At 43.3% G+C, this 16,729-nt stretch overlaps 1 protein-coding gene across 1 annotated transcript in view; it reads left to right on the top strand.

Annotated features, from left to right (window-relative positions):
* Positions 1 to 739: 739 nt before the first annotated feature.
* The window catches only part of spock2 (SPARC (osteonectin), cwcv and kazal like domains proteoglycan 2), a gene marked incomplete at both ends in the record, with an annotated part of 25,001 nt that continues 9,011 nt past the window's right edge, over positions 740 to 16,729 (top strand). The window contains 2 exons of the mRNA XM_079730445.1: positions 740 to 934; positions 11,969 to 12,014. Of these exons, the coding sequence (XP_079586571.1) occupies positions 740 to 934; positions 11,969 to 12,014 (241 nt within the window). The remainder of the gene's footprint in view (positions 935 to 11,968; positions 12,015 to 16,729) is intronic.

The raw sequence follows: 16,729 nt of genomic DNA on the forward strand, positions 1-16,729 counted from the left end.
ACAATTATGATCGAACTTGTTGACACACTCCTGTGTTAACCCCAAAGTGTAGTGGTGTCCTCTTTGTTTGTGCACCAGTTAATTTGATTTGCATTCAAAGCTTCACCGTCCTTCTTTCAGGCAGCTGAGTTAAAGAGCACATAAAAAACACTGTTTTGGCTGCATTTCAGTTAACGTTCATTCTGTATTCTGTTTATATATCTATATCTATTTCTGTATCTATATCTATCTATGTGTGTGCGTGCGTGTGTGTTTGCGTGCGTGCGTTCTTATCGGTAATGTACATGATCTGAAAGGTGTATGGATGAATTAACCCTCACCCGATCAGTTTTATCTCATAAGTTAACACCCCCCTATCTATTTCTGCCCATCTTTCGCTCGCGCTCTCTCTCTCTCTCTCTCTCTCTCTCTCTCTCTCTCTCTCTCTCTCTCTGGCGCGCGATCCTTAACGCTCTCTCTCTCTCACACACACACACACACACACACACACACACACACACACACACACACACACACACACACACACACACACACACCCTCCCTCCCCCTCCGATTGGTGTCCGCCCCTCTCCCAAGCAAACGCAGAAGCATCCCCAACCTAATCAGGTCGTCACAGGTTCGTTTCAGCCTCAGCATCATCACCACCACCACCGCCACCATCACCTCCACCACCTAAAAAGGGCACAAGCCTCCATCGGTGATATATCGGTGTTATCGGGGGGGTTGTCTATCTGCCATCATGGTTCGAAAGATGGATACCCGGTGCCTTCTCGTCCCGATGCTGGTGCTGGTGGGCTCGGCGACCTACTACCAGACCGCCGCAAAGAGCATAGAGGATGCTGAGAAGAAGGGGAATTTTATGGAGGACGAGAAGTGGCTGTCCACAATTTCCCAGTACAGCCGTAAGATCAAGCACTGGAACCGCTTCAGAGACGTGAGTCCGCGTGTTGTGTGTTGTGGGAGAGATCCGCGTTAATGCGGTAAGCTGTGTTGACGGTGGGGAGGGCGAACATCTGCTGCGGGCAGGCACCGTGATTCACCTTATATCTTCACTGATCAACGCCTCCACAGCTGAGGCTAATTTTCACACACTGGCAGGTGTAAACGGAGAGGTACGATCCTGCTTGGTGTAAACATTGAAAAGTTTTTTCTGGCTCACTCATGGGATGTTATGCATGGAAAGGGAACACAAATGTTGTAATTTGGCTGTGGCGGACAAGAGTCAATGCAAAGCCTGCTACTCGGATAGGAAGAGGCTACTACTACTAACTACTATTCGAGATCCAATGTTTAAGAAGGTAGCTGGGGCCCCCATTTGAAGCTCTATCAATGCACTGCTTACATTCACTTGTATGTTGTGTGCAGATGTAAGATGCATCTTACATCTGCGGTTTTCTTAATTGTCTAGAACAATAAGAACAAAACATTGACAGAGGTGTCCCAATTGATGTGATAGGGTGCTTCTGAATGTGCAAATATGCACAATCACACACCTCTTGGAACATCAGAATAATTATAACCATCGGTTGTAATGTGATCTGCTGTCGGAAGTTTCGACACCACTGTAATAAGATTATCAATGATCCACCTAACACATGCTTAGTTTGGCCGATTGCCCCATTTTATTAGATCATCACCTTGTTAATAATTGTGATTGATGTTCATTTGACTATGGGCTTCTTGATCTTATCCAATAGGAACGCCTGATAAAAAAATGTGTGAACCATCTTGTGTAGTAGGCCTACCTGTGATGAGAGTATTTATCAGAATAGGCCTAAGCCCTTTCGTGGAAGATAAAACCCCACAAAAAATCCCACCCTCTTTTTCCCCCCTCCTGCTGCGTGAGGGATTAAGTAAGTGATTTCTGCTTTGCCTATTTGTGCAGCACGTACTGTACACAAACCTGTGACATGATTAAGGGAATTATTGCAGCACTACTGCACTGCTTTGCTGATCCCGCACTACACTAAATGAGCATTAATTGTTTTTGCCAATTCAATTGCAGATAGGCCTATAAATAATGTCAAAACAATGAGTTGATCACATGCACACTCACACATACGCTCTTAAAACCCCCCAACAATAGACCTGCTTTCAGTGTAAGTGATGTGTAGTCTCATTTTATGCATGTGAAAATATACATTGCAATACACCGCCTTATAGGTTTCATATAGAGATCACTGTATAGATAGATATGTCTATATATAATGTATGGGTTTCATTCCCAGAGGTACTTACTCATTACTGATATACTCATTACCATGTCCATATAGCTGTGGGCACATAATTTATATATATGTGTGTGTGTGTGGGTGTGTGTTTGTGTCTGTGTGCGTCTAGGTGTGCGTGTGTGCATGCATGTGGGATTTATACATGTGATTAAGTCCATAGTATAGGAGAGGATACATGTCGTCCTTTTGTCATTCAATCATTGTAATGTTTTTTTCAAAGACACAACAGTAGTCATCTTGATGATGTCGAGAGAGAGAGGGGCGAAGAAACATCACACACACACATCATCATCATCATTCCAGAATCTCCCAGGGCACCGTCGATAGAAAAAACTTTGATTTGAAGCATGGTGCTCTACAGAAACAGCGGCTCTGTGATGTGCTTCTGTGATGGAGACTGGTTCTCTGGCGATCAGAGGGTCCTTTCAACACCGTAAGAAATTAGGAAGAAACGGCACCCAGTGTGCAATCGATGGAGAAGATTGGTGCCATGAATAATATAAATCGGTTTATTAGCCCAGTGAGTTAGCACGCAAGGAATTAAAATGAAAGGATTTTGTCTTGGTGCACTGCTACATAAAGGACTACGAAACCCATTCTATCATTAAAGGAAAGCATGTTTGGTGCTGCTTCACATTTTTTGTTGTTTTGTTATCTAATCTAATCTAATCTAAAACACTATTAAATGTAAAACACTGTATATAAGACAAAAAAAATATTGTACATATACATACATATTCATAGAATTGTCAATATAGGTACATTTATTGTGCAGTATCAGCAGAGAAATATGCTGATATTGAGGCATATACTGTCCTATTACTTTGCTCACTTTAAGATATTCACACAGGGACCACTACACAAGCAGTTGTGTACTGATCCTGAAACATGCAACGTTTAACCGAATCTTGAACTCTCTCCTTGCAAGTATATTTGCTTTTGCTGTTTTACTTCCCATAATCTACCTTCTTTTGTTCAGCTAAAATCAAAGTCTTGGTCTTTTTAGCTAAAAAACAACAAGGAAGACAACATTGATTTTCTGGCAGTTATAGGTTCTTTCTACACGAATGCCCTTGACACAGATCCCACAAATTATACAAATTCATGTTGACTTGCGACGTCCCCCGAGAGTCGAATGCTGAATATTAATACATCAAGGGATAGATATAATGGATGCTGTGAGACATGAAAGAAATACCATTTCTCATATTTATTCACCCTCCCCACCCAACCAACCCCACCCCCACACACGCCAGTCCATAATGCTATCGGGATGCGCCTTGCTTTCAGATAAAAAAAATAAAAGAAAGGTCTTTCACTTAATTAAAACAGACACCACTTTCAATTCAACCCGGGGCCTGGTGAATCTGGTGGAGTGAAAAGATGATTAGATGTAACAGTTACAATAGACACATGACTGAACGCCGAACCTAAAACCCTTTAAAGCTCCTCTTTAATCCGACAGGTCCGTTCAGCGCTTCATTCCAGTAATGCACCGAAATCCATAAAACGATGAGGGAAAAAAATACACCGCCATGAAACACTGTAATGGTGATTGATATTACAGGACAGCTGGCGTCTTATTGGCTCAATTGAGGTACTGGATGTTCTGTGACTTGCGCAGGGAGGAGAGGTTAGGTTAGTGGTCGGGGTGTTAGTGTGACCCAACCCAAATTTAATGGGTTCCTACTTTGTACTGCAATGTCCGCAGTCCACCTGTAAGTATCCTTGAGGGAGAAGCAACATAGAACTAGCTGCTCTAGGAAGAAAGTAGCTTCGGAAAAAATCTAGTCCGGAATGATGATACAATCTAGTCTAAATGGTACAGTCATATACGTAAATACACATTTTCTCTTCAAAGGAAACAGCCCACAGCATACATACACACCATGTCAGTTTTGTGTAAGGTTGTATGGAATAACGCAAGAGGCAATATGGAACTTGCAATGGCGATAGCCGATGACATTTAGTGAAGCAATAATAGGAAATGTACCCTTGCAATGAATCGAATGTGCTATCCTGCTGCAATTTCGACCATGCACTGTGGCAGCAGACAATCCTAGGAGATCCGGGAAAAGACTGGAGAGAAATGATTGCTACTCTCTGTCCTTAGGACATGTAAGATACATGCATTCACATGCACACCGCGCGTGCATGTGATCACCAGGGACTCACATTCAGCCCTGTGCAATGGGTTTGACATGGATAGCCGTACCCCAATAAACTGGAAAACACAAGGCCTTGTACCTCCATATTTTCGTTCTGTGTGTGTACAGCGTTTTGGCCTTCTCAACTTCACAATTAATAGTGTAAAAATATGGAGCTCAGATTATCTTATTCATGAAATCTTTGCGCATATCCCTTTTTAATATGCAGCTCAAGGAAGCAATCGAAAGTTCGAATTTTCAGCCTCTATTTCTTTAACAGGGTTTCTCATTGTTTGACCAACACAGCAAAAATAAAAGTGCCTGCAGTGTTCAGTTTGGTCAATTGAAGAATGTTCTCATAATTTCACATGGTAACTGTGAAATGAGATACCATGGTACCATAGTTCCAAGGGGTTACCCTTTTCTCCCCTTTCTCTATTTCTTTGGTAATACTATAAAGTGTAAGGGTCCCTATTTAAGGACAGATGCCCATTGGTACAGTCCAAGAAGAGGTGACAAGGGAGCTGACCTATTCTATCCTACATCTGGGCGGACACGCCCACTAGTGAAGTCACCAGCGGAGAGATTGAGGCTTGAAGAGGCTAATCTGCCTCCCGCCTAGTTTTCAACGAGGCTCCCTTTAAAGTCAACGGCCTACTCTGCCTGCAGCAGTCACCTGTCCTCATAAATGGACAGGGTCAAATAGTAATTTTATTGAGACTGGCTGATATGACATACTTGTTCACCAAGGTCCTTTTTTTTTAAGCGTGTTCACCAAGGTCCTTTTTTTTCCTAAATGAGGACAGGTGTTGACTGAGATAACAGTCAACACTGGTCCAAAAGACTGCTTACAAAAAGGACCTTGGTGAACAAGTATGTCATAAGCCAGTCTCAATAAAATTACTATAAGACCCAACTAGTCCAATGCATCCAAAATGTCTTATAGTGAAAAAAAAAAATATATATATATATAGATATATATATACATATATATCTATATATATTTTTTTTTAATATTTATTTATTTATTTATTATAGATGTCATTCTGGAACAGAGGGTTTCTTGCTCAAGGAGGCCTTCAAGTATCTGGCTATATCGATTGGCTCTCCTCTAACAAGATTTTACGATTTGTGCCTCGCACTCCATTTTTGCTGTCATCACTTTTCCCCCAGGTCCCCGGGAACCTAATTGTGGATAATGGCATTCATAACCTGCCAGCCAAGAGCTCCATTAAAGACCTTTCCTATGCAGGCATCGTCTCACTTGTATTATCGGTGGCTTCAGTCTACTTTCCTATCGCACGGCGGCGTGTGTGCGTTGCGCTCGTGCGTGTTTGTGTGTGCGCGCGTGTGTGTGTCCCACGCACTTAACCATATCTTCTTTGATCTTATAATAGACTGTGGCTAATGGTCGGAGAAACTTCCGGAATGATAATACAAGCCTAAAAGTGGCATGAATCGGTTTCTCTCTCTCTCTCTCTCTCTCTCTCTCTCTCTCCCTCTCCCTCTTTCACATGTTTTTCTCTTGGCTGGTAGGACAACATGCCGAGTTGTATTCATTTGGTTTCGGTAGCCATGTTAGCTAAACGACTCTAGTGCCATCACTGGCATCAAACGTTCGATTGCTCCTCTTTTCCCCTTGCAGAGCAACGTGAATGCCCTCTTGGACTGTATTGTGTGTCGGTAGTGCATGGCCTCTATGTGGCTGTGACTGTATTCCAATCTTGACCAACGCACTCTCCTCCCTTGGTGATAAATAAGTGCATCGTGTCGTGACGTTTTTCCCATTACCCATAATCCTTCAGCCGTGGGAGGGCAAAAGGTCCCGGGTCTGTGGAAGGTGCAGATGGAGTGTGTCTGGGCCAGCTCGGGACAGGTCTGGAAGAGGGGCGGCCAGAAGGCGGTCCCGGTGGGTCTTGGCGGGGCCCGATGGCGTTATATGTGTGTGCTGCCTCACTTGGCTGACGACCAGAGGGCCGAGCGAGGTGCTCCTCAGTGATGGAGTAGAGAGAGAGAGGGACAGAGAAAGAGAAAATAGCTTGTCTTTCATCATAGTCTGCTGGCATAACTGTTGCTCTCCTCCCACGGCAGCACAATTGCTTGTTGAAGGGCACTGGTGCTGTAGAGAGAAGGGGAGGGGGAGGGGAAGAGTGTGTGTGTGGGTGTGTTTGTGTGTGTGTGTCGTTTTACGGTGACAAAAAAAAAGCACTGAAAAGCAATCGATGATACAGTAATTTGTACAAGAGTGGTACATTGCCACTTTGAGAGCTTGTGTGGTTAATGAAGTGCACTGTGTGCATTTGAACACATGAGTGGTACCGCCAATTCCATATCGGCGGACCATTTTTTTGTAAATGCTACAACTAATATGGTACTATAGTTCACAATGGTGCAGGGTCCTGGAAGAGTAGGGAGATTTGGCCAATGGTTTCAGAGAGGCAGACTCGCCGGTTTTGGATGACATGAGGAATAAAAATATTTGGCACAGAGTCTCCCAGGGGAAAACCAAGGTAGAGACCCTGGTTCCTGTGCGAGTCTTGCATGCAATATTCAGGTCCGGTTACGATGATATATAAATCCAGACAAATCGATGTATTTATGAATCTATAAAAGAGAATATTTCCATGACCCGGCGAATCTGTCTCATGTATTAATGTATCTAATTCTTCTCTGATCTCATCTAATGGTGGGCTTAAGCAGCTTTCACATAAAATATGTATACAATTTAGGCTGTAGAGAAAACCTTCAGTTTATAAATCGAGACACTTTAGTCAGTTCAATTTGGTTCGGTCCAGCACTTTGTGGTCGTTTTGGGGAACATTCTGTTTATTGTGCTGCTCTAAACATTATGTACAATACAGATGTAGTTCACAAACAACATCAACGACGCACAACAATAACAAGACTTGGGGGGGGGGGGGGTTTGGACATAGCTAGATAAAGGGCTGCATTCAGAGGGGTACTGAGGGGGGGAACTCTATATTGTAGTGTGCAAATCATGCATGTTTATTACACTTGGAACGAAAGAGAATCGATGAAAAATGATGTGCACTTAATTCATTATTGATTTGACTCCAATGCAAAACAGGCAAATGGCAACACACACATACACACGCACATACTGTATATTTACTGGAAAACAGAATGTACCCAAATAAGTTTGTGGTATACTATGGATTTATATAAAGAATATAGCTTTCTTCTTTTGCAACCAAATGTATTTTCACATTACGTTGACGCTTCTGTGTCTTCCCTGGCTTCCTGTTTTGTGGCGTTTATTCCGTCTTTTTGGATTCACACAAGCACATGTTATTAATTTGATGATTCAGTCCAATTCCCCTGTTTTACGCAGTGTTTTCAGTGAAGTGTGAAAATGTTCCTTGTTGCAGATTCTCTTGCTGCAACAGATTCTCCTGGTTGTCACTTCACTCCCAAGAGATACGAAAAACACTCTTATTTAACACATTTATTTAAAGACAAAAATATATGTATTAATAATAATAATAATAATAATAATACATTTTATTTCAAGCGCCTTTGATGTCACCCAAAACCACCGTACAGTAATTAAAGTATAGGCAGACATTCAGTTGATCAGACAATAGATGATCCTCTATCTGGTAGATCATTTTCTCTGACTGGTGCTATGCGTTCCTCTGATAGCCAACCCTCTTTTTGTAACCTTTGGCCTTGTGAGCCCACCCTGATGCCTGATTTCTCAATAGAGGAGAGGAACAGTTTGGCCTATGTACTTCCCCATCTCGGCAGCCCGTGCCTCTTTAAAGGACAATACCAATCTGGGTGACCAACCCATCGTAGCTGTCGCTCTTGGCTTCAGGAAAACATCTGTTTACAGTATCATTTGTAACGATGCCTTGGTTGCACCGATTCAGCTGAAGGACGTTTAGCATACGGAGATGGACGAAAATAACAGAGTAGAAAACATACAAGTTCTTTACGAAATGTCTTCAATAAGACAAAAAGTCAGGCGTGCAGACTCTAAATGCTCTTAGAATTAAGCCAAATTATATTGGTATGGGATGTTTTATTAAAGCCAGCTTAAGATGGTTTTACCACTTTGACCTGTATTTTTTTTTATCCTTTACGTCAAACACTTGCCTCACTAACAAGCTCAAATCAACTGACCTGCTTCTTCAGTCTTCCTAGTCTTCCTATATGTACCATAAGCCATGTGTCTTGCCTTTTTATGAAGGACTTTTGCCTTTGACAGAGAGTCAGTTGGTAGGATCGGTTCACATGCATTTAGACGGTAAACTGTTGCAGCAAACGTGTCCTTGGTGCTTGTTTGAGATGGCAGGGTTGATAGCTACTAGCATATGCCAGAGAGTTTGTCCCTGACAACTGTGTCCTGGATAAACATCATGATGAACATCCATTGATTGACCTGACTTATAGTTTGATGGCTAATACACATGTATCACAAATTCTGCATCAAATATTTATGCATACACACAAATATGTTTAATTCTGAATAGATTACCAAATTGAACCCAGGGTTTACTTTGGGGTTCAAACCACAGACCACATGTCCACAGACTAGCTGTAAGCATCGCTGAGCAAGAAACCTAACCCTACTTGTTCATTAATAACCATGATGACAATGGATGTGCCCAAATATGGATTCCATACCATGTTTCTTTATTGACTTACATTCATGTCAACATATTTCAAACGTTTGTCGGCACAATGATTCACATATTTCCACCGCACCGATCAGGATACTTGTGAAGGCATTGAACGTGAATGCAGTTTGACAGGAAACAGGCAACCTCTGATCACAGCCACCCTAACGCAGGGAGATCCACGGACGACAATGAAAACCATATCTTGCAGATCTTGAGAATATCGCAGTGACCTTCCATGTGTGCCTCTTGACGATTAAAGGTCTGAGTTTGCATAATACAGTAACACAGAAGAACGCCGTCCACTCAGACTCTATTGTGCTGTTTCTCTCCTTGGTCCTTGTTAAAAAAACCCTGACATATCTCCCAACTGGTGGCCGTTCTCGGTGAACCACGTAGGTGTGTTGCGTCAAAGTTAAAGTTATTTCCATAACCTTCTGGGTTACCATAGAGACGGTACCCTTTCAGGCTGAAAGCATACCAAGTGTATGATTTCAGTGCCGAAATACATTTGAGTCTGAAAATGTCACAAATCAGTCAGACCCCGCCCACACATGCACTCACACGTTGATTGTCTTTCCTTTTGTGTTCCCTCAATCTTCACACACACACATACACACACAGACAAACACACACACACACACACACACACACACACACTTTTATAACACAGCCTGTTCTACTCTGCGTTTGAACTCAATTTGTGAGAGGAAGACACGGAGTCCTGGGCGTCCTCCCACGTGCGCGATCCGTCACCATGCTCTGAATCATGGCAGGAGACTGAAGGGTGCACAACTTGGTTAGGAAAAAATCAAACGAGAAGCCGTGGCAGGCTGGGAAAACACAGGGTAGACGCTAGACTCTCCGGGTTTGACACGAGGGAGATCCTCTGTGATGTTATCCGGGTTGGGTTGGAGAGGGCCCGGAGACAGCTGAGTGAAGGCAGAGACGTGACACCCACACTGTCTCGACAGCCCAGGTACTTTCAAAGGTTAACAACCAGGACGGCTCGGTGGTTCAGCCCTCTTGTCTGCTATCAACCTGGGTGAAGGGGCCCTGGTTCAATTCTGATCCGTGCTGCAATACTGCTGGTCGTTCCTGTCTGTCTCTCTATTGTCCTGTCTGTCTCTCTATTTTCCTGTCTGTCTCTCTTTTGTCCGGTCTGTCTCTCTGTTGTCCTCTCTGTCTGTCTATTGTCCTCTCTGTCTCTGTATTGTCCTGTTTGTCTCTCTATTGCCCTGTCTGTCTCTCTATTGTCCTGTCTACAAAAGGCAGAAAAGGGCCATTAAATAATGTCAGTGTATTCCCAAATTCAAGGAAAGAAATCAAGGAGGGAGTGATTATTTGTCGGATTGTTGTCATGTGGTAAAATTAGCCACGCCCCCTTCACTTCCATCTTTAGGTAGCCCTTAGGCCCACCGTGTGAAAATGTTTCCCTGAGCAGCTTTTTTTCATAACATTTGATGAGATTGTCAATCCTGTCGGAGAAGCCGGGTCATCCATAAGGGAGTGATTCAAGGCCAGGTCGTTAAGTCTGGTGCCTTCAAGAGGCTGTTTATGGTCTACATTATTATTCTGTCAGCCACGAAGGAATATACAATCATTACTTGTCATCGACAGACTGTCTTTTTCTACTGTGGGTTTTATGCTTTACATTTTCAAAGAGATTCTTCTTTCAGAGAAATGATTGTGCAAGGGTTTGCTTATTTGTAGAATTTGAATATCTTGAGATTTGGACATAAAATGTACACGTTTGTATAAAGATGAGGCAAGGCACAATAGAAATTCCACAATCAAGGCTTATTTCAAACAATGAATGGAACCTCATAAACGCTAAACATCATGAATATTAAAAGTTGTCTCAGAGTGGGTAGACTGTGAATGTATGTATAACATTTGTGCCATGCAAATCCATTTTGGATTTGTTTCTATATTGGGGAATTTTAAGTTCCCCTATGTCGACAGAAAAACATCGCTGCTGCTGTGTCTGTGCTTCAGGGCACTATAGTAGGCTAAATGTTATATACCATAACATGTACGATGTACTATAGCTCATACAGAGCTATGTGAATTATCTGAAGCATGTGTACATGTTTAGCGATGACAAGTTGACTTAAGTTTGTGCTTAAATCAACCTTTTGTGGAATCTCAATATAATCCTCAAATACGGTACAATATTGTATTATATTGAGATTAATATGTATATATATATCTCAGAAGACATAATACCTTCTACTATAACAAGTGAAGCGAGTTTATGGTTTTTATGCTTGGAATATGAATGTTAATGAAGCTCGGCTCCTCACCTGCTGCAACGGAAATAACTTTTTTTCCTTCACTTAACACTGAATCCTCTTCCTCTTCTTCTCTTTCTCTGCTGCCGGCACGACACCAGGAGGTAGAGGTCAGTGTCTCCACCTCGACACTTTCAACTCCGATTTCATTAATAATTCATTCCACTGGATGCCTTTGTACTCCTTTATCTACCTGCTTTCCGCTTTTATCTTCATCCCGGGTGCGCTGTTTGGCGAGGCCAAATCTCATTAAAATGACCAATGTTCTAATTAAGCCGTGAAACAAAAGGGGAGGAGGGGCCATCTTGAATGCCAAGTCACTGCTCCGCCATATGTCCCGCATAGGCACAGAGCGCAGCTTGTTCATTGTTCATTTCCATACAGTAATAAAGTCATCGCGCACGGCCATCTGTGTCTGTTGTGAATCACATGATAACCTATGAATCACTGTGTGTGGAGGTTTGGTGTTCACACTGCAATGGATACGTACAACACTTTAACTGCCGTCTCCGCGGATGACAGAGTAATTACATTTCATGTTATTATCTGTTACGGATACAGACACTTGGTGCTTTGTAATGGCTCATAATGGGAGACATGGGGCGGTTAAAGTATAAATTTATCATGTTTCTGTCAATGTTTTGTTCCTGCAGGATGACTATGTCCGTTCCTGGGATGACACTCAAGGTTCTGATGAAAGTAAGTTTGGTACTCAACCTTTGCATTTTTATTTTGCTAATGTGTCTGGTGTGTGTCAAATGCATACAATGAAAATTGTATGCTTGAAGATAACAACTGTCGTAGCTATAAGAATTGTGTGGTAGAATTGTGTTGGTAGAATTTATTTTGGTAAAGGACTAACAGACCAACTTTACCTGAAGCTCAGGACTGCTAACCAGACCTCTCCGTCTCTTGCTCTGTAAACCTTGCTTGTTCTCGTAGGCCATGCTTCTAGAGGCTTCTCAGTGGGAAAGGTCAGGAGACGTCAGCTTTCCTCTGGTGTGCTAGAGACACGGAGATAGCCACGTATCAGCCAGGACCATCTCTACCCTCCACCCTGCTCCTAGTCTCCTGCTGTGACTCCTGCTCTAGGCTATCGCCTCCCCACCCTTAAAACAATAAAATGAGGAAGCAGATACTGAAACACTTTTGAGACTGCGAGTGCAATAAAGTTAATCCTAAGGGTGGGATCATGTGACGAAAAACCTTTGGGAACCGCTGGCCTGGCCACGACAAAGTTCTCTCCTCAACTCGTCACTTAATTTGCCAGCTTGATGGAGTCATCTGAACAGTAGATTCCATTAGGCCAATATTCACAGGCCTAATTACTGATTAATTACACCTTTCGGTGAATAGTTGAGATAATCAGGACATGTAGTAGAGAGACAGGAGTTGGGTGCAAAGAAGTCTTGATTTACTGGAATGTGGTTTTAAGTCAAATTAATTTAACTCCTGCCAACTGTATAGCTGTTAAGTAGTTGGCAAAGAAAATGCTCTTTGAGTGTTTGTACGTGTTTTGTAAGATCATCCTTCAGGCATGATGATCATGATTTTTACGTGGCTATTATTAATTCAAATGTCACATTTTTATTTCAAGGCTATGGCAGGCAACATGGAGAAACAAGCCAGTGGAAGTTCGATTTTGAAAAAATCCAACTGAAAAAATCCTATCACTCCCTAGGCCTCAGCAAAAGGTCTGGCTAGGCTTGTTGAAGACTCCGAGGATAAGCAATGACCGCGCGGGCAGAGTGTGCCCAGGTAGCCGGGTAGCTAGGTAGACTGACAGGCATGCCGTCCTATTATTTAATTCGGCTGACTGAAATGATGGGCTTGGACGGGTGTATCACAGGCCTTCGACAGACAGATACCAGAATCTGAAATTATTTTATGTATAACATATTATCATAAGTTAATTCATCATCATTATTTCATTTATTCAGCTAAAATCAATGCTTGTTTCTTACCCTGTCATTTCCCAGCATTTGATTATGCCTTTTCCTTCATGACGGGCTAAACGGAGCAAAGAGCAGTTATAACGAGATCCGCTTCCGTCTGAGACATCTCTACTAATTAGTGTTATGTCTTCGTTTTGAGGCCCTGGGGTGATCCAAGCATAACCAGCAGATGTCTGGTTCATTGACTCGGGACGACATAACGGGAGCTGTTCGATGGTTCAATGTGTCGACACAGAGAAAAGGAACGGTCCCAGTGATGGATGTAGCCCTAGATCTCTCTCTGTTAGCCTTTTGACATGTATTCATAACTAAAGGTTGAAGCCATGTGCGGAATCTGACAACCCATAGTGGCCCATTTCAGGATCAGGATCTCATGATCTCTCAGGTTATAAGATTTGGCTTTTGTGAGCGAACATGCATCGCATGTGGGAGAATATTGACTCTGTACATAGTAAAGACACAACATAAGTAATTTACAAGCAATGTAAAGATGTAAGTTTTAATATTTTTATAAAATCGAAAATGTACATCCGAAAAATACAATACATATTGTACTGTGTATAGGTGTGTGTGTGTGTGTGTGTGTGTGTGTGTGTGTGTGTGTGTGTGTTTCTTGTAGAGTAGGTTATCTTTCTAGAAGAGCGATGGCGGCAGTTTTGGGTTGACTGTCCATGACCTGTGATTTAATCAGCCACCCTGTAGATAAACTCTGATGGAGAGCTTTGGTATTGACGCACCAGGAAGTCTCAACGTGTACGCCTTCATTACATTGAAAAAACGCACACATAGTCTCTCTCATATCCTCCGTCTCCCGTTCCTTCTCCATCCCTCCCTCTTGCATGTCCTCTTTCTCTCTCTGGTCCTCACTCTTTCTCTCACTCGCACACAGTCTTTCTCTGTCTCATCCCCTCTTTGTCATTCTCTCTCTTTCTCACATTGACACTCTAGCTCTCTCTCCCCCTCTCTCACTTCTGTCTCTCTATCTCTCTCTCTGTCTGTCTCTCTGTTCCTTTTATTCAATCAGGATTAAACTCAGATTATTCATGAGCCCCTCTCAGACAAACCTGCTGATTGGAAACTTCATCGCAAATCAATTACTTCAAATCAATGATTTGCATTCCACCAGGTCTTCCGCCTTGGTGGGGTTTCATTGATCAAGGGAGGTAGACATCGGACACATATGTAAATTGTTCATTAGCAGCACCCTGGAGCGGGGCCTTGTGTTGAAGTGATATTGGATTAGACTGTATTCTTTAGTTCACTTGGCCAGCTGAAGAACAGTACAGAACGATTCACCTTGTGAAAAAATTGAAGGGGGAAAAGGTTAAATACATAAATGTTTACACTTGTCGTTAGTCAAATGTGTGTCACCTGGGTTGATTAGAAATCGTGGGGGGGATTTCTGCCCCAGTTTGGCAGTTCCCTTTTCTCTGTTGGTTTGCTCTTGTTGCTTTGTCTCTGCCTTGCCCTCTTTTCTGTTGGATTATCCTCAAACGTCTTTCCCACCTGCTTCTGAGTTAGTTTTATCTCTGCATATCGGTTCACCTCCGCTTGCTCAAACCTCCAGACACAAACCCTTCCGCCATGGCAGGGAACATTCTAGTTCCACCCCCCTCAGTCTGAGAGCCCCGCTCCCAGACCCCCAATCCCCAGCCCCTGACTCACTCAGAATGCTCCAGACGTCCTCGTTCTCCCCTCTCCTGTGTCACTCACCCACCAGCCCTCCGTGGGCTGGCGGGGGGGGGGGGCGGGCCGTGCTGAATCCTAAAACCGTTCCGGAGAGTGGTTCGGTCGGCCAGAGGGGCGGATCACGTCCTCGCGTGTCAAGGAGCCTGACGTACAGTGAGACGGGTTAAGTAGAGCCCCTGTGGAATTACCTCGGCCGCTTGTTATTCCTTCCTCCAGTGTGTGTCTCTCTGTGCGGCGGACAGGTCCCGAAGCATTAGCATGTCGTCGACTCGTGTCGTGTGACTAGGAGGGAGTGGGAGAGAGGGAACTTTGAGGTGTTGTTTAGTTTCAGAATTTGCTCTTTTCCTGTTGTTTTCTGCTCTCTCTCTCTCTCTCTGTACAACTCTAACATATTCCCTACAGCTCCTTCAAAATGCTACGGCTGGAAGTGGAAATTACAATTCAATTCTTAAGACAGGAAACGCATACAATGGACATACAACACACTTAAGACTCTTAAGGTGATAAGGGAGAGAGAGACACAAGTAAACCGCTGGAGTGACAGACAGAAAAAAAGTGTGAGGTGATAATGGAGTGAGAGGCACAAGTAAACAGAGAGAAACAGAATATAAAGAGTGAGGTGATAAGGGAGTGAGAAACACAACTAAACGAGGAGAGAAAAAGGAGTGTGGTGATGAGGTAGTGAGACACAAGGAAACAGGGAGCGAAACAGACAGAAAAAAAGAGTAAGATGATGAGGTAGTGAGAGACACAAGTAAACATGGAGAGAGAGAAACAGATAGAAAAAAAAGTGTAAGGGGTTGAGGTGTGTTTGTTGGATGAGGGAGTGACAGACAGGAAAAGAGAGCACCTTCTCAAAAATACCAGCGACTCAAGAGTCAGTCCAAAAGTTATTCCCCTGGACCACTCAGAGAGAGAGAGAGAGAGGGAGCGAGTGAGCGAGAGACTGTTGCCATGGAAACGTGGCGGTGGCGAGGGCGCGCCTTTAATCCGTGGAAGCCTTTTAAGTTTCCGCGTGGCACTGGCCGCCAGCGTACGCTTCTGTACTCACAACCTGCTGCTGTGCCCGGCCACTGGAACCGCCTGCTGAAGACATACAGAAGTTATCCACACATGTTTAACCATCAGCACACGAGGGGCCTCACGCACAGAGCTCTGCGTGGGTCGACGATTCCCATGATTGGCACAATATGGTTCTAGTTGTACGCCTACCTGGCTGGATTCCTCCACAAACCGATGGCTCATTCTGATTGTTTTATTCATTCATACTACGAAGGGAAAGTAAGAAAATGGCGTAAGCGGCAAAAAAGTAAATCGGCCCATTTGCATTTCTAGAACTTACCATTTTGCAAATTGCGCTTTAATGTTGGCCTGTTCAACCGCAGTGTACAGAAAACCAATGTAGCGCAGAGTCATAAGGCCATCCCAGAGCGCGGGAACACGGCTACGGCTGGACGGGCATATCCCGCACCTGTCTGCTAATGCCATTTTCGGCCTACTCCCAAAGTGCCCTTATAATAGATAGATAGATGGATAGATAGGAACTTTGTTATCCCTCAGGAAGGTTCCCTCGGGAAATTGCACTTCCAGCAGCAGCAAACACCATGTTACAAATATAAAGTTTACGACAAGCTAAAATCAGTATCAATGTGCAAAAGTACAAAAGGCTATATGCTAAAAATATACGCAGGGAAATAATATACAAGAAGAATACTATACAAGCCAATATGACTACTGCAGGGCCCGTTCATTAATTTTTCCCGTAGATCT

The sequence above is a fragment of the Pollachius pollachius genome, assembly GCF_949987615.1.
Source record: "Pollachius pollachius genome assembly, chromosome: 2".
In the NCBI taxonomy this organism is placed as follows: domain Eukaryota; kingdom Metazoa; phylum Chordata; class Actinopteri; order Gadiformes; family Gadidae; genus Pollachius; species Pollachius pollachius.